At 40.7% G+C, this 17,600-nt stretch overlaps 1 protein-coding gene across 1 annotated transcript in view; it reads right to left on the reverse strand.

Annotated features, from left to right (window-relative positions):
* Window positions 1-17,600, reverse strand: part of BRWD3 (bromodomain and WD repeat domain containing 3) — a 47,936-nt gene that overhangs the window by 7,780 nt on the left and 22,556 nt on the right. The window contains exons 12-33 of the mRNA XM_027725520.2: window positions 17,502-17,542; window positions 16,010-16,114; window positions 14,917-15,070; window positions 14,332-14,466; window positions 13,808-13,936; window positions 13,194-13,419; window positions 12,349-12,519; window positions 10,246-10,429; window positions 9,693-9,786; window positions 8,914-9,063; window positions 7,952-8,028; window positions 7,176-7,353; window positions 6,338-6,454; window positions 5,793-5,900; window positions 4,606-4,730; window positions 4,363-4,445; window positions 3,715-3,826; window positions 3,415-3,476; window positions 3,172-3,327; window positions 2,324-2,444; window positions 1,665-1,790; window positions 1,499-1,580 (exon numbers count right to left, since the gene is read on the reverse strand). Coding sequence (XP_027581321.1) covers window positions 1,499-1,580; window positions 1,665-1,790; window positions 2,324-2,444; window positions 3,172-3,327; window positions 3,415-3,476; window positions 3,715-3,826; window positions 4,363-4,445; window positions 4,606-4,730; window positions 5,793-5,900; window positions 6,338-6,454; window positions 7,176-7,353; window positions 7,952-8,028; window positions 8,914-9,063; window positions 9,693-9,786; window positions 10,246-10,429; window positions 12,349-12,519; window positions 13,194-13,419; window positions 13,808-13,936; window positions 14,332-14,466; window positions 14,917-15,070; window positions 16,010-16,114; window positions 17,502-17,542 — 2,736 coding nt within the window. The remainder of the gene's footprint in view (window positions 1-1,498; window positions 1,581-1,664; window positions 1,791-2,323; window positions 2,445-3,171; window positions 3,328-3,414; window positions 3,477-3,714; window positions 3,827-4,362; window positions 4,446-4,605; window positions 4,731-5,792; window positions 5,901-6,337; window positions 6,455-7,175; window positions 7,354-7,951; window positions 8,029-8,913; window positions 9,064-9,692; window positions 9,787-10,245; window positions 10,430-12,348; window positions 12,520-13,193; window positions 13,420-13,807; window positions 13,937-14,331; window positions 14,467-14,916; window positions 15,071-16,009; window positions 16,115-17,501; window positions 17,543-17,600) is intronic.

The following is a 17,600-nucleotide window of genomic DNA, read 5'->3' on the forward strand; positions in this document are numbered from 1 at the left end:
ACCAGCCAACAACAACAAATATTTTAAACTACTCAAATGTAATAAATGGCTCAAGAAAAGCAGAAACTAATTTCAAACTAGAATTTACATAACTCGATCCACCTGATTCCTGATTTTAAGCTGTTTCATGCTTTTTCCAAGTTTGCTTCCATAAAAAATGAGACATAAAAACATATGAGAAATAGGAATGGCTGATTTTCAGTCCTTAAGACTCAGCTCAGTTGCAGCCTTGCAGACCTTCATTACCCTGCCTCAGTTTTCATGCTCTGAGCAGCTGCACTGAGTTTATTCAGGTTTCATGCAGTGCCTTACTTACATCAGGTGGGTGTAATATTCTTTTCAGAACCTGGATTTAAGAATTACAACAAAAATTCCTTTGTACACAGCTTTTACCAGTAATTAAATATAAATAATTTTTGAGAGGACTCCACTAGATCAGGTTGCTCCATCCAACCTGGCCTGGGACACTTCCAGGGTTGGGGCAGCCACAGCTTCTCTGGGCAACCTGTGCCAGGGCCTCCCCACCCTCACAGGGAAGGATTCCTTCCTAACACCTAAAAAATATTTAAACTTTTAAAATATTATAAAGCAAAACACATTATAAACCAGCTCTTTGGAAGGCTGGAGAGAGGAAGGTGATATACAGGGAATTTTGGTCACTTCTGAGATCCAAAACTGAGAGTAGAAGGTTGAGTTGGGAAAGAGGGGTCTGCTATTTTACCAGGGAAATCTCTCATTTTCTTCAAAATACTTTTTTCACAGTCTGTGAAAACAGATGGTGTTATTCCATCTTCAGTTTTATAAAATAATGAAATTATTTCACTGTAGCACAGACTTTAATTTGAACACAAACCCAAGACAGCAGCACCAGCCCCAAGCAAACAGGTGCTCAGGCAGCACCAGGTTTAACTTTCATATTTCCAATTTGCCACAAAGGACAATATCTTAGGGAAGAAACCTCCTCACTAAATCTTATACTACCTTGTGTATTAGAAAATAACACTGAAAAGTAAAACCCAAGCGATTTAGGTTGTAACAGGTCACTTTGCAACAGGAACTACAGCCCATTTCAAACTGCATTGAAGGGGAGAAGGTGCAAGGAGAGAGAAAAAGCTCAAGGAAGTGATATCTGGGCTCGACCTGACATTTCACTTCAGGGAACAACGGATGGGAAATGACACAGAATTACACATGAAAACCATCTCTGCTGCCTTGCTGGCAATGGGGAGCTGTTGTCCTCTGATTGAGTAACAGCTCCACTTCCCAGTCCCCTAATTACTCATCCTTCCCCACACAACAAAACACCATGTACTGGGAGCAGATTAAAGACAGGCAGTTCCAAGAATCATTTTTACCTACTTAAGGGAGCTTATTGTCCCAGGTGAGCCTGAACAGGCTCATCTCAAAAACTCAGTGCAATTACCCAGAAAATAAAGCCTCAACAAAAATCAAATTTCTTGCACGTGCTGAACTTCAGAAGGCAAGAAAATGATCTTACCTCCTCTTCTTCATCAGTGCTGCTCAGGTCTTCTGCTTTCACCTTGTTATAGATCTCTAAGATATCAGTGCAGCTCTGATCTCTGCAGGACAGTGACAAAAACCAAGATACACAATCAAATCCCTCAGGAACTCAAAGCTGTGGGGGCTGTGAAGTCCAAACCTACCCAATGAAGTGCAGTAACACGTCCGTCACAATTTTGGCTGCTTTGACTATGGGGCTGTCTGGCTCGTTGAAGGTCCTGGCATTGTGTTCAATGTATCTGACCTCCCACATCAGTGCAGAGATTCTCCTAAAAATACAGAAAATTTAAGAAATGGGATGAAGAAGAAGGTGTGGATTGTTTTCCCTCTGAGACCAGCAGGATTCTGCAGTAAAAAAAAGGAATTGGGGATTCAGAGCGAGGAGAAACAGGTGGTCCTCAGAGGGAGAAAAATGATCAGGATGTTATTTATTCCCAAGTTGACTGGAAAAACAGAGATTTCCACTTTACAGCATTTAGCCCATTTCTGGCAACTGCAACACCAGCAAAACCTCTGGTTCAAAGGCAGCAGGGATGGAAACAAAGCAAATATGCTCTGCCTCCACCACAGAGTGAGGCTCAGGATGTTAAACACACTCCAGATCCAGCCATACCGGCTTTTGCCTTAACAACCAAAAGGAATTTATTATTCAGGAAGACTCACTTTGCCCAAGGCCAAACAGAATCCTATCTGATGCTGTTGCTCACGTTGCTGGAGGGGCATTACAGAACATTCAGCTCAGGATTGCCCTCCATGGGGCTGTAACAAACGGAGATTACAAACAAATCCGAAGCCAACTGACCTATAAAACCTGTTTTCAAGTCTCCTCCTGATCGTGGTGAGGTCAGTTGGATAAGCAACGACAGTGCAATACATGGGATAGGCACTAAGGTCCACTGGGACTGCAAAGGGATTGGAAATGTCTGCAAGACAAAAGACCAAAATCATTCAGGTGCCTCAAAGGGATGTTACACGATATCGATATTTCTTTTAATGCTTTCTGGGTTTTCTTTCTAAGAATTCAGCAAAAGCAATCCAGATCTACAGCTGGAAATGTCATTACACAAAGGGGACAGTTCCTCCTCTTGTGCCATCTGTTAAATACTCTCGAAAAAGCACTTTTTGTTTAAGTATCACATCTGAGGTTTGTGTGTCAGCAGCCAAATGTGCCACTGAAAGGAACATGCATATCACTTACAACAGGAATGCTACAACAAGTAATATAAGTTAGGAATACAGACATGTCCTGGGTGTAAATATAGGCAGAAATTAAATCACGGTGTGCTATTAAATGGCTACAAACTATTTACAAGGGATTTGTTGGTGAGGATGTTCAGTGAGGATTTGTTGGTTGGTTTTGAGGGGTTTAATTCAATGTTTTGCTCATTCACATTTAGATATGACACACTGAGAACCCCCACTGAAAGAAACCAGGTGAACCCCTGGGGAAAAAAAGGAATATAACTTAAAAGGAAATTGAAATATGAAATTGAAAAGGCTCTTTTCAGTAATTTAGTTTACATTTCAAATATTCCACACCAACTCCCAACACTCCATCCCATCTACTCTTCAGTCATGTGCCACCACATGATATTCTGATATTAATATACTGATATTCTTAATCCTTCCACCCCTTCTCTCCAAACATACCAAGGGAAAGAAGCTGCTCAATGCCACGGATCACTCGTTCACATTCTTCATCTCTGGAATGGGCCCCCCATTCTCCTTCCTGGGGTTTGTAGAGAAGAGCTGTCAGCTCCTCTGGAGTCACAGGAACTCCAGCACCAACCTCCTCTGGATAGGCAGCTGGAAAGGGAGAATTCCACAGGCAGTAAGTCCCAGCAATGGCAAAAAGCTGTTTGCTTTGCACAGGAACATGAGTTCAACACTTACTTCCTTCTGGGATTGGTTCCATGTCCCAGGGACTCATCCTCTCTCTTTCATTATTGTCCCAGCTATTAAAACAAATACATTCAAAATGCACAAGTTAAAGCTGAATATAACAATGCACCTTTTCTTTTGCATCCCCTCTATAGTCACTGCACTGCTGTTTACACCAGAAGTGTTGCTTTAGGAATAAATTCAAAATTAAATAAGTAAATCAAGTGGCTGGTTATTTATTTAAATGGAAAAAAGAGATGCTGATGCCTGAGGTACCCATTTGAGTTGTATGTAAAACATGTAAAAACTCACTGGACACTGTAGCACTGGAAGGAACTGTCAGGATACTCTGCCTGGAAAGGCTGCTGACTCTCCACAGTTCCAAACCACCAAGCATCATCTATTATACTGCGAAATCTATCCCCTGGAAGGCAAAATATTGCATTCAGCACAATAACAATATCAATAATTATTAAATATTTCTTTTAAGAGAGTCAACTCCATCTTTCATAAATGCACTACTTCAATTTTTACATTTTGCACTAAAGGAATGGAGCCCTAAAGGAAGGCCTTGGACACCTCTGGGAATTACCCACAGCTGATTCCATGCCTCAAATCACAACAGATCAGCAGATTCTCCTGCTCTCACAGGTTTTGGGACAGTTTCTCTTATATTTTTTGGTTTTTTTCTGCTACAGGAAATGCAGCAAACATCAAATAAAAGTTTCCAATGACCTCTATAATACCACGGTGTGACTCTTGGGGAAGGTCCTGTGCAGGGCTAAGGGCTGGACTTGATGATCCCCGTGGGTCCCTTCCAACTCAGCCTATTCTGTGACAATATCACATATGTACAGTCCTTTACATGATGTAATGAAGACCCTGCATCCCATTAAACAGCTGCAGAAATGGTGCAGAAAACATATGGAAGTGGGGAAAAAAAAAAAAAAAAGGAGTCACCTATTTGCCAGTTCCTTTCTTTGGCTTCGTTATAAAACTGATGCAGCACGAGGAAGTCAATGACATCTGGCATATCATGGTACCTTCAGGAAACAAGACAGAGAAAGTTATTACTACCCAGAAATATAATTCTGCATGCACAGCACAGTCCCCAAATTCCATGCATTTGGAAGGAGGAGGGAGAAGCTTTTACACTGCAAAAAAAATCTCCTGAAGGATGCCATCAGCGTTCCAGTGACTTACTTTATGGAAAAGGATTCTCCTGTCATTTTGCCTGTGATTGGATCCAGGAATGCAAGCTTCAAGCAGCAGAGTGTGGGAGGCCCAACTTCGTATTTAATCCCTACAGTCTTCACAAATTCTTGTTCCTATTTATCAATGAATATGGAACAGCATTATTTTTAACTCGCTGACCACAAAAATATCCACTGTAAAGGATTAAACATATTAATATAAAGCAGTGTTCCTACTCTACAGCCCAGGTAATTTCACCCATAAATTTTATTTTTCCAAATACTAAAAATCAATCACTGACACCTTAAAACCAAAAACCAGGAAGGTGTAAGATGCTCATTCCCTTGGTAGATTTGTGAACAGGATTCCCACAAATTATTTAAGAAGGTTCTAAGGACCAAACCCACTCTGGTTTTAACCACATTGATGGCACCAAAGTTTATCCCTGACCTAATCCAGGGCTCCTCACTCTTGTATAGGGGGGAAAAAGGAAATTCTTCTTCTTAAAACAGAAATTCCACAATAGCCTTTATGTTCACATCCTGTCAAACTCTATCCTAAGTGAAACGCTGTTTCCTTTTCCTTACAAGCTGCTGATGCCCTGGAAAATTACAGTTGGAATCACTGAATACTTCAGCCTAGTAACTGGGTATTGTTCCAGTTCAGCAATTATTTTCACATAATAGAAGCGCTGGCATACACATATATGAATATCAGCACATATATAGACTCTTCTTTTGATATAAAATTGGAGTAAAGCAGGAAAAAACATGGCAACACTGTGGATTAAGTACTAGGGGACTCTGGTTCAAAGTAAGATCCAGTGTTTAAAAGAGCTTGTACACACATTTAGGTGTTTACACCATAATTTCTTCCTTCTTACCATAGCATTAAAAACAAGAACTAGAAACCAAATGTTCAGGTCATTGTAGAGCAGTGAGAGAACTATAAACAGCTTTGGAGTGGTGGGTTCTGAATGAATTAGTGTTAAATGAAAATAATTTGTGTGGAAAGTGACTCCTGAGAACCATGTCCAAAATCAGGAACTGAACAGATGTAAAGAATTAATATTTACAATTTAAACTTCAATATTAACATTTTAAAGTAATTCCTTCTTCGTATTTTTCATGCTGGTTTTTCATGTCAGTTTAACATTACAGAGACACTCAGCTCTTTGAAGTATTTCTTTAACTTACCCTGAGTTCCATTTTGTTCCATGGTTGTTTTTGCATGTTAATACTGTAAATTTTGGCTTTCCTTACTGCCCTCACATAAGCTTCATGGCCTTGCCTAAAGTATATGATCTTAAAAGGGAAAAAAAAGAAAAAAGAGAGAAAAAAAGAGAAGGTTATTTTACTGAGAGTTCTCTTCCTGTTCATTCTAAAATTTCTATGAACAGGAGGCCTCAGGGATGAGAACTTACTGCCCACTTATCTATTTCATTATAAAACACTCTTCTAGTTAAAAATATTTCTATCAGCCCCCCAAATCAGCACTTCCTCTGTGCTTCAAAAGTGGGATAACTAAGAAATGGCAGGTGAAGGTGAACAACCAGCTCTTCCTGCTACTCCTCAGTCACCACTGCAGAAAAACAGACTCAGGATTATCTGCAAACAACAAACTGCCTGAGAATTATCAAAATTCAGCCTATTTTTGGGCACAGTTCACTGCTGGATATATAGCCCTGACCAACCCAAGCTCTCCAGCCCCTGTGGAATGTGGGAATTGCTGCAGGCAGTACCTCATCTCCCATCTGTGGGACGAACGGGGAGCGCCGGGGAATGGTGTCCAGGATCCACTGAGGAGCAAGCCATTCCTCACTGGGCTCCCCTTCCAGGGACAGCAGGCCACTGGGCTTCTGAAATATATTACATTTAGAATACAATTAATACAGTATTTAGAACACCGTTAATATAACATTTAGAATGCAATTACTAAAATATTCAGAATACAATTAATTACTATGGCAGAACACATGAAAAAGTGACCATACAGCAGTTACTGCACATAAGAGATATAAAGCAAAGGAAATACTGGACTGTCAGCCTTCCCAAACCTCCACTAAATAGTAGGGAATAAGACATGTCTATTATAAATATAATAGAAAATTAAAACATTCATAAATTCATTAAAATGCCCATGGAACAAGGGTGGACTTTAAGGTCCCTTCCAGCCCAAACCAGGCTGTGGTTCTACATAATAAATAAAAAATAAAATAAAATAAAGAGATTGTACTTTTATAAATATTCTAAACAGCTCTTTTAAAAAAAAAAATACCAGGAAAAAGAAACCTGGCAATGTAGATACAATACAGATCCATTGTAATTTTACAACAAAACCATCCTGGAGTAAATCTAACTGCAGGGAAGAGCATAAACCTGGGAGAAAACATCTATGTCACACAGGAAAACAAACAATAAAATCACTTTGGTACCACTGGCACTACAATTCCTGTGCTCTCTATAGTTTTTCTTCCTATATACTTGTCTGTGAACAATTTTACTTTGAAAAAAAACCACCAAAAAACCAAATTTATATTCCTAAAGTAAAACAGACACTAAAAATTTACAAATGCTGACCTTTTTTCTAGGCTGTTTAAGTTTCCTTCGCTTTGGCTCCAGTCCTTTTGTTCCCTTCATATTTTCATCTTCAGAACTACTACAGATTTTCCGAGCTGCCTGCCTGGTTTGTCTCTTTGGAGGCTGGAGATTAATTCCAGCATCTGCTGTCCAGTCCGAATATTCACTTGATGAATCACTGCAGATAAGAAAAAGTTGTAAGAAAGAGAACAGAAAACTTCAGTTTTCACACGATGGACTGAAAGGCCCAAACATTCAACCTGCTCTCCTGGGGAGCAGATGTCAGGATAAGCACAGAATTTTGTTGTCATGTGAATTTACAGAATTTGTGATTTCAGCAAATTATTGTATCCATTTGAAACTCCCAGTAAAACTGCATCTATGGCTGATACCAATTTTCATACTCATCATCTCACTAATTCTCGGACTGATTTCAGAAGAACCAGCAGTAAAAAACCAGAGCACTTCCTTAAAAATCCAGTTCTGACTTCTTGAATATCAAATAACACACATACAGGATTTGCATGGCAAACTGGCTTTGATTTTTTCAAGCAGTTCTTAATTAAAGACACCATTTTCTTACAAATGGTCTTTCAAAACTGCTTCTGACTGAAAAAAAAAACCAACACCAAAAAACCCACAACATAAAACGTTTCACAAAGAACTGAGGGAAAAAAATCAGTCTTCAAAATGAAGTCTGAGTATCACAACACCAACTGTCTTAATTAAATTCCATAATAAACCAGTATTACCAATTCAGAGACCAGTAAAGGTACCTGGAACTGCTTTCACTTTGCCAGGCTGCCACGGGGTCATCCATGGAGGCATCACTTGTGCCAACAGTCTCATCTTCCTGTGTTAAAAATGGAAGGTTTCACTTTGGGGTCAAGGCTAAAATATGTAATTTCTGTTTGCAAGCAAGATGTGTCATCTGAGGAAAACTTTGTATTTAAGGGCTGGTTTAGATTTGAATAAGTAGGTCCACAGTTTCTTTCTGTATCTTAGTACGACACTATATGATTTTATAATTCCTATATAAATAAGTAGACAATTTCTTTCTATGTATTAATCAATATTCTACTTTGTCCTTTTTGTCCCTTATAGTTATATAACATAGTATAAATAATATTATATGCTATAACTCCTATAGAAACAGATGTGAATTTTAATTCTATTAGAACCATGAGTTCATATTTAAATGTTTGATTAATAAACTTTAGTGCCAAGTGCCCAACTTTTTTAGCTATTCTGTACATTCAGTGCATCTACAAAGCAACAATGTTCGGCCTCTTCCTTAAGGACAACAAGTTATATTTAATCTGAGATATTTTAAGTTCTTCCCTTGCCAATATCAGTGATTAATACCAATACTCCATCTCTTTCCACAGCAGTCCACAGATGTAGCTGAAATCAAAGCACTGCAAAATGAAATCAAAGCCCTGCCCTGAATCCACGTGCTGTGTGAGATCCCAAAATAGCAAGTGCTTTAACACAACCCAGTTAAATTTACTTGAAAATGTTTCAGGTTTCCAAAAATACATGAGCTGTTTCATGCTACTTTTGAACACTGTACTGGCACCGAGGGAGAAGATCCTGCACCCTCCCAGACCAACACGCCCCAAATCCCAGGGAATCAACGAGCCGAGTGTTTCTCCCCGCACAGAGAAACTCGGGAGTGTTGCTGTGCTGTGAGATTTGGGAGCAGGGAGGCTGTTGGGGGGTGCTTGGGGGGTCAGACCTCGGAGGAGCTGTCGGATTGCTGGCGGGCACAGGGGTGGTGGGTGGCTCCCTGCGGGCTGTGCTCGATGGTGGAGCGGGTCTGGTAGGCGTGCTGCCGCCGCCGCTGGTTCCTGCGCAGGGATCTGCCGCTGCCCGCCTGGAACTCGCTCTGCCACGGGGACAAACAGCACAAAACCAAGGAGTCAAGGATGAGTTACACACTTAAAAGATGCCTCCTTAACGTGACTGAATGTTATATTCCAACTGCAAACAGGAAATCGCTGCAGAACCTTGGACGCATCGTGGCTCGTTTAAGGGCACTTCCAAGCGTGGTTTTTGGTTCAATATCAATTCTACTTTATAAAGTAGAAAGGAAGTTAGGGAAAACATAATTTTTTCTATAAAATTCCTGAAATCTCTGCATAAGATAACTCCAGCCACTTATAAAAGTGTGGCACCTCTAAAGTTTGTCTGTTTGCACAGAATCACAGGATATGCTGAGTTGGAAGGGACCCACACGAGTCATCAGGTCCAACCCTCAGCCCTGCACAGGACCATCCCCATTTTCCACAAGTCAAAGTGAAACCCCACTGTGGCTCTGCTCTTTTTCTTTCCCAGAATCTTCCCACCACTGAAGCCTCAAGGATAGAGATTTACCACTATTTGCATATTACAGAGAGACAAATCACAGCTATAGAAGGAAGACAGAGCCAGAGGAACAATTAGTAGTATTGATCTTCTAAATAATTTAATAAAATTGGGTTGGGTTTTTTTGTTTAATTTAGTGCTATAACTCACCCGTTGTAAGGTGTGGGATGGCTTTCTCTTCTTTTCAACAGTGTATAAACTAATTTCTATTTCACCTTTGGCAGCTCGACATTCTTCCTGGACCCTAATTATGCAGAAGAAACATCCCTTTTATTCAGTAAATCATCAAAAAACTCACCAGTCTCATTAAGACACACATAGAAATACTTGTTCTGTTGCTATAAGAAATCTGTGCACAAGCAGCATCACTCCTAGAATCATAAGTTAAGGAAGCAAACTCCTTAGCTGAGCATCCATAATTACTTCCAAGTAGACTGGAATGAATTAAAATTATTTGCATGGGGTTTGTTTTAAATAAAACTTCAGGGAAATGTGGTGTTTGAACTACTGAAGAAAGACTGAATTGTGAAAAGAAGGAATTACTATTCTCAACTCCCCACTCCAATCCTAACATTCCAAACAACACGATCAACCAACCCCCAAAGCCAACGCGTTTCTGCAAAATCACTTCAGGAGTACGGATTAATTATTAAATATTATACAATAAGATTTTTTTTCTCCCCTGGCTCACTTAGCATCTTACTTGCTGACGCCTGGAGGGAGCTCATTGACCACCACCCTCCTGCTCCAGGCCATGAGGTCCCTCTCGGTGGCCATCTGGCTGCGGGGCGCGTTGTGGTGCATCTGCCGCACGCCCTCGATCTGCCCGCTCCGGCGGAGCCCCACGTTCGGGGGGGAGGCCACGTCCAGAGCCGGGCTGCGAAGGGCTGAGGGAGGGAAAAACAACCTCTTCACTTCCATAAACCATCACCGGAATCATGCAGTCATGGCTGGGTTGGAAGGCACCTTAAAGCTCATCCTGTTCCACCTCCCCGCCATGGGCAGGGACACCTTCCACTAGCCCACGTTGCTCCAACCTGGCCTTGGACACTTCCAGGGATGGGGCAGCCACAGCTTCTCTGTGCCAGGGCCTCATCACCCTCACAGGGAGGAATTCCTTCCCAATATCTAATCTACAATTTAAAGCTTAAGGACCACACAAATTCTTTTTTGGCAGTAATCAACACTCATTCTTCATGAAGTGGCTTTTCTTTTGCTCCAGGTGAACATTTTTGTGTGTTGGCCTTAGGGATGTGTTTGCTGCTGGCTTGAGGTATTTCCGAGATATCTGAGGCACACAGAGAATGTAATCCGTGAGGAAAGTTTTAAGGGTACTTAAGTGAACTTCAAATTAAAGTTTTTCAACTGCTTAAAGGCTCTAAAATCATCAATCTTAAAATTCTATGGAACAAGAAGAGATGAGGTTGACATCTAAAATAACAGACTGCTGCAAGGTCTACGTTTTCTGTTGTGTCTCCATTTGTTTTGTGGTTTTAATTCTTATTTGCTGTGCCACGGGCACTGCTCTGCTCTGGGCTTCTCATCAGGTGGCACAACACAGTGAAAACACACACTTCAGGCAGCAAAAAGACACAAAAAGCCTGCTAATAATGGAATGACTGCCATCATTGTTCTTGTTTAGCTCATCAACACAACTCCCACGTGCTTAAATATGGTCAACCACATGAATATACTGCAATTTATGGTTACGCAAACCTGCATAAAAATATTTGGCTGTTTATACATACTCTAATTAGCTCACATCAATTGGGTGATCACATAGCAAAGTCACTCCTCAGTGCAAGTTCTAGAAGGGAACTGCTTTAATTTCCATACCATTCATACCTGGAAATTCCTTTGTACAACTACAGGGACACATAAACAATTGGGAATTGGGACTGCACAACACATCACCCTATCCTAAGATGCAGAAAAGACTTTGTGTGAGCTGAAGGTGCCTTCTAGACACCCTTCCTGACATAGCAATTTAGAGCAAAGCAAAAGTGTATTTTCAGCATTTTTCACCGATATTTTTCCTATTCCTTCTTGGATTTCAACACGAGCAACTTCAAATCCTAATGAGCTTTTCCAGGAAATCTACTTCAAACATGTGTAATCAGTCACTTAACCCAGAACTGATTTATGAGCAGCTGTACATTTCCCAAAGCTCAGGATGACTTGCAGCTCAGGTCCTCGGCATCTGCTCCCCTTCCATCAGCTGCGCCCACTCAGCTCTTCACATCTGACTGAGTTAGGTTTAAATTTTTAATCACTTTGTGTATTAAAGATAAAATCACAGTAGCAGAACATTTACCAGGAGAATAATCTCAAGCTTTCTAAGGAAATACTAAGACAGAGCAACATGTTTATTTTATTACCACTGATGCTCAGCCTTCCGCTGCAGCAGGAAACCATTAGTCTGTCACAACACTATTCACTGACAACCTCTAATTATATGCTGTTATTTTGACATTATGCAGTTAGGAAGTATCATCTCTGCACTGATATCAAGACAATACAGTGCATTTAATGTTTATTTTTCAGGAAAATGGTTTATAACAGGAATAGTTCCAGTCTAATAGCTCGAAGTAATCAGATACAGCCCAGTCAGACACTGTGTGCCCTCAGCTGCACCTTAAACTTTTAATTTCTCTGCTGGAATCCAAAGAACATCCAAATGCTCCCCCCAGGTTAACAAGGTGTACAAACAGGAGAGAAAAGCATCCTCCAAGACACATGAAGACATTTTGATCAGTACCTTCTGTGATTAAGGAAAGAACTGCTGGAGACAAGGCAGGACACTGACCTCCATTGACAGAGAGGGATCTGTTGAGTGGAGGGTTTGGAGGAGTTTCTCCTTCATTAATTAGTCTGAGATCTTGTTCCCTCTGGAGCTCCCTGATCATTCCATCGAGGATACTCTCATCCTGGTCATTTGTTTGCTGCCCAATGACTTGTTCAACTACTTCACCATCACCTTGGCAAGAACAAAGCCACAAATATGAAAAGATTAATTTCTGTTATAAATTAATCTCTCTTATAAAGTGATTACTGTTTTACTAAACACCACAGAAACAATCCTATTTAAAACTCTGCCCTGCAGAACATCTGATCACCAGCTGGTTTTCTGCTCTCATGGAATAAATGGAGGCAAAGTTTAGAAGAGAAGCTACAATAAAAACCTGAAACTCCAGAGCACATGTGAAACATAAACACAAACCCTTAGAAACAGCAGAAAGAAATTATGCTTCAGTGGGTAATAATGGAAGATATTTTCTGGAGACCAGCATTCTGAAAAAAATTATGTCTACAGGGAAAAAAAACCCTGTTTTGAAAAACAAAAGCTGTTTTTATCATGTCTTTCTCACCCTCCTGGTTCCTTCCTCACATCCACAGTTACACTGAGGTTAATGGGACAATGCTTTAAGCATCTGCCATATATGGGAGAAGTCCACAGATTTTGGAATATTCTTGTTTCCAGTCAAGTTAGTTCCAGACACTTCCTTAGTGCCATAAACTCACCCTATCTCCTCTTCTGCCTCTCTGCTGAATTTAAACCACTAATTTATAAATTCTTACAGCACCACCTCACGGAGCTGCTGCTCAATCCTGTGCCACACATGTATTATTCACGAGGTTTAGACAGAATACCATTAGCTACATATCCCAGCTGAGGAATGAGCTGCTCATCCTTGCAATTCTCCCTCCCTGGGACCAGGCGCTGGAATCTCGTGGGATGAGGATTTCCATCAACATCCACCAGGAATGGAGGAGGCATCAGATGTGGAGCCTGTTGGGTCTGTTCATCCAACACGTAGTTATTGGCATCACGGATCAGAGGCCTGTAATCCGTATGGAAGAACATCTGATCTGGAATCTGAAAGAAAAGCAATTTAGGGAATGAATCAATGGCCATTTGCAGCTGTCTGGCTGCTCTGGAATGGCTCCATACCCATAAACCACAACTCCTGCACTCAGGAGCAGCAGCAGGAATGTTGTGACAGAGAACAGATTCCTACCACAAATGTGGTTTATTACCAAGGCCTGATGCAGAAATTCAAGACTAAAATAGGCCAAAAGAGGTGCTTTGCTCCCCTGTCTAAGATTCTCTTGTCTAAATCTTTTTGATTTAGGTAAAAAGCAACTGCTTCATGATCTAATTATTATTTAGTGTGAGGCAGGGTGAGGGAATAAATTGTAACACAAATACTTTTAAGACAAAATCAGGTCAAGACAGGGAAGAGTTTAAAATTCATTCAACCCACCTTTTCATAATATTTATTGCATCCAAAACCAAATAGTAGCAGATGTCCATGAGAGTCTGTGCAGGCAAAATGCTGCCCATCTGGTGAGAACTTGCAATCAAAAACAGCTCCGTGGCCTTGGCCCTCAATCTGGATCAAGCACAGAACATTCCCTTCACCATATACTCACTGCAAGAGCTTTTTTACAAGTATTTCACCTGTGCTCCAACACGTATTTCACACTCATTCTGTAATTTCTCACTTTACTCAAGACTGATTTGCACTTTTACGTATTAAAGTTAAACTGAACAACACTGTAAAACTTCACATTTTGTCTTTGTTCTGAAATTTCAGCACAACTTTTAATGTATGTTCTGAAACAACCCCCTGGAAGTCTGTAGTTTATCTTAAGGGCAGACACAGGGCAAGCCCACGCCAAAGATCTCAGACCTGTGCTGGCTCTGTAGGTGGATAATGAAATCTGCTTTTGTCTCAAGATCAGTTTTAAACAAATATGAAAATAAAACTCCCTGATTCCTTCTTACCATGTTGAAGTAATTGCGAATTTTTGTTCCTTTGTCTATATCCCAAACAAAAATATTCCCATCGTGACCCGCCGAAAGCACAATCCTTTGGTCAAAGGGATGAGCCTCCAGAACAAACACTTCATCATCATGACCCTACAACGACAGCAGGGGGAAAAAGAAACTTGTATTTCCTCCATGTGGTACCTCCAGACGTGTTGGTAATTCGTGTGAGGACATCTCAGATCAGGGAGCAGCTCAATCCACTGGATCTGGGACTGGAGCTGTACTTGGACAACACTCCTGCCAGAGGTTTGGCATTGTCACTGCCCTGACTGCAGCTCAGCATTGCTGACATGGGGAGGAAGGAGAAATCAGTGCACAAATGGAGCCTTCAAAGGGCTCCTTGTCAGCCAGAAATCACCAGGATCCTGGTCATCAGCTCCTTTGCCCAGGATACACCCTCCTCCCAACAGGCAGGGCACAGCTGGATACTTCCAAGACCAAACACTCCTCATCAGGGGGAATGATGATGCAGTCTAGCCTCAGATCAATCTCAGAGCTGAACTATATCCATTTGGGATTCCCCCTTGGAACGTTACTCACGGATAAGCTATGGAGAAGCTGCCCTGTGGACGAGTTCCACACTTTGAGAAGGAAGTTGTTGACTGCAGTGATGACAGTGGCATCGTATCGATCCCAGGCCACCATGGTGACCTTCAGCTTAGTCACCTTGTCCTCCCCAGATGCCACATTGTTTCTAAGGAAATCAATGAGTTAAAAAGGAATAAATCAGTAACTGCATATGGAAACATTTCAGTGCTAATCCAGTATGGAATTCAGGGAAGATGGTTGTGACTGTGACTCTGGCTGGGGCAGGAGAAAGAAGGACGGTTCTGTGGTGGTAAAAACAGGATACAGGAAATATTCAGTGCCACTAAGATTTATAGATTTCTGTGTCCTTAAAAAGGACATTTTCTCCTCTGTTCTTATGCCACCACCCTCGCCTACCCCAGGTTTTCCTTCCAAGCTCTTCAGATCTATTAAGCTTTTTCCTACAAGGCATTTTTATCAGTCATCAATATCAGTAAACTCCACAAAGAGCAGGAACCTGTTAAATAAGCCCAAATCACACCTCTGACAGCAAACACTGCAAATGTAACTATATGAAACACAGAGAATTCTGCCAAGCAAATGCCAAATGGATTTCTGCTCTTTGTTGTTGTGCATATCCAATTACAAGGCACTTACAGAAGTCACTTGAGGATCTCAAAAAGATAAACTCGAAACCCTACTTGAACCTGAGAACCAGAACACCACATTTCACCTCTTACTTGGAAAATTAAGGAAGAAATACAATGTTAAGAAACATTCTGGATATATATATTAGCACGTGATCAATGGGGTTCTACTAAAACCTGTTTTCGTGACATAAAACTGTTTGACATTCTTACTTCATATGTAAAATACTAAATATTCCCCAACTATTAGGTAGGGAACCACCAATGTATTAATATTTTCTTTGGTGGGCTAATTAACCGTGTAAATTAACAGACAGAGCCACAGTATTTTCAATACACAAAAATCATGTAAGAAAATTAACTCAAAATGGCAGTAAATGAACAGTTTTCAATATGATGGAGGATTTAGTTTGCACGTAAATGTGGCCACGAGGTGTGTTCTGCTTGGTTTGCTTTACCCTGTCATTTTAGTAGCCATATCCAGGACCACACTCTTCCAGTCATGCTGATGGTAGTGCCAGATTCTTGCTGTTCCATCTCTGCTTCCACTGACAAACCTTAAGCTGTGGGGCAAAGAGAAAAAAAGCCATGAAATTCTGAATAAGGATGGTCTAAAACCCGCATGTACATAAATATACAGAGATATACTGGAAGTGTGTACTTGTGTGTCACTGCTTCTCCTCCTTGTGAGGTTCCAATTTTCATATCAGATATTGTACAGAAGAGTTTACAACATTAATTACATTTGGCTCCAGCAGGCAGATGGCCTTGGAATGACTTCAATGTCGTAATTCATCCGAGCTGCACATTCCCTGTTTCATGACATCAGCAAATCCCTGGAGCAGCTCAGAGTGGCAGCAAAGAAAGAGCAACTGTGTGCCAGGAGTGTGGCATAAATTACAATACATTAACTCAGGGAGGGGGTGATGACAGCGAAAGGAAAGAGCCAAATTCACAAGTAGGTAGCTCTGACTGGGAAGGTGAACATGAATATTTTAATTTTTAAACTCCTCCTGGTTCAAAAATTTTAAGCACCCAGCAAATGTATTTAACCACATCAGAGTGTTTGGCCATCAATGCTACAGAAATCGTTTCTGTTGAGAAACTGGAAAAGAGCTCCTCAAGTAATACATTTTCACAGGATGATCAACACCTTTAAAAGCATATATTATACACAAAATTACACTTCAAAGTCAAGTCTATTCAATTTTATTAGTGATTGTTTGCCCCTTTTCAGTTTCCCTGATCTGAATCTTTTCGTTGTGATGGAAAAGAGTTTTAAAATGCTTTTGACAAGTTTATTTTCCTCTTATTTTTACTTCTTTGTATTAAAATGAAAAGGAAACTACTTTTTCATTCAAAGCATCACTGCAGCATATAATTTTCAGTGATGACATGACCTAAACCCTCTGACATGGCTTGGAAAGAACTGGTAGCACAATTACAGCACCACATTCCCACATAATTTCATGTGACAGAGATCTCCAAGTGCAGGTGCAAAGCTTCCACACATCCCTTATACCTCCTGCCCAGGAAAATAAGGAAATAGGAACAAAAGCTGGGAAAAAACCACCTACATTAAATTCTAACTTTTGCTTTAAACTACATTTATTACAGTGCTCTTACTCCACAAGTAAATCCCTCTGTGGGAGTTACCTGGGAACTAAGACACTCTTACAGAAAAGGACACAAAATTTGGGTTCCAATTTGCTGTTTTAAAGAAAAAAAACAAATTAAAAGCATAATTACAGAAGGTTTTTGTTGTTACAGCACAGGACAACAAGCTGGAGCTTGTGAACATGACACACATCTTGCAACACACTTAAATAGTTTGTCCAGGATTAATCAGAGCCCACAGGCAGTTTTCCTGTTGTGCCAAATTTTCCATGAAATGTTCTTTGGGCAATTAAGTAGCAACACTCTCAAGTGCAAACCCCAGGAGCCACTCACCTGTCCCCGTTGTTACAGAACTGGACTGCAACCACCTTGTCCTGAAGAGGAAAACATAGCAGTAAGTGCTTTGTAGGCTGAAACTTTCACCCTAAAAGT

Source organism: Pipra filicauda, unplaced genomic scaffold (genome assembly GCF_003945595.2).
Source record: "Pipra filicauda isolate LSUMZ 115617 unplaced genomic scaffold, ASM394559v2 scaffold281_size1565311_pilon, whole genome shotgun sequence".
Taxonomy (NCBI): domain Eukaryota; kingdom Metazoa; phylum Chordata; class Aves; order Passeriformes; family Pipridae; genus Pipra; species Pipra filicauda.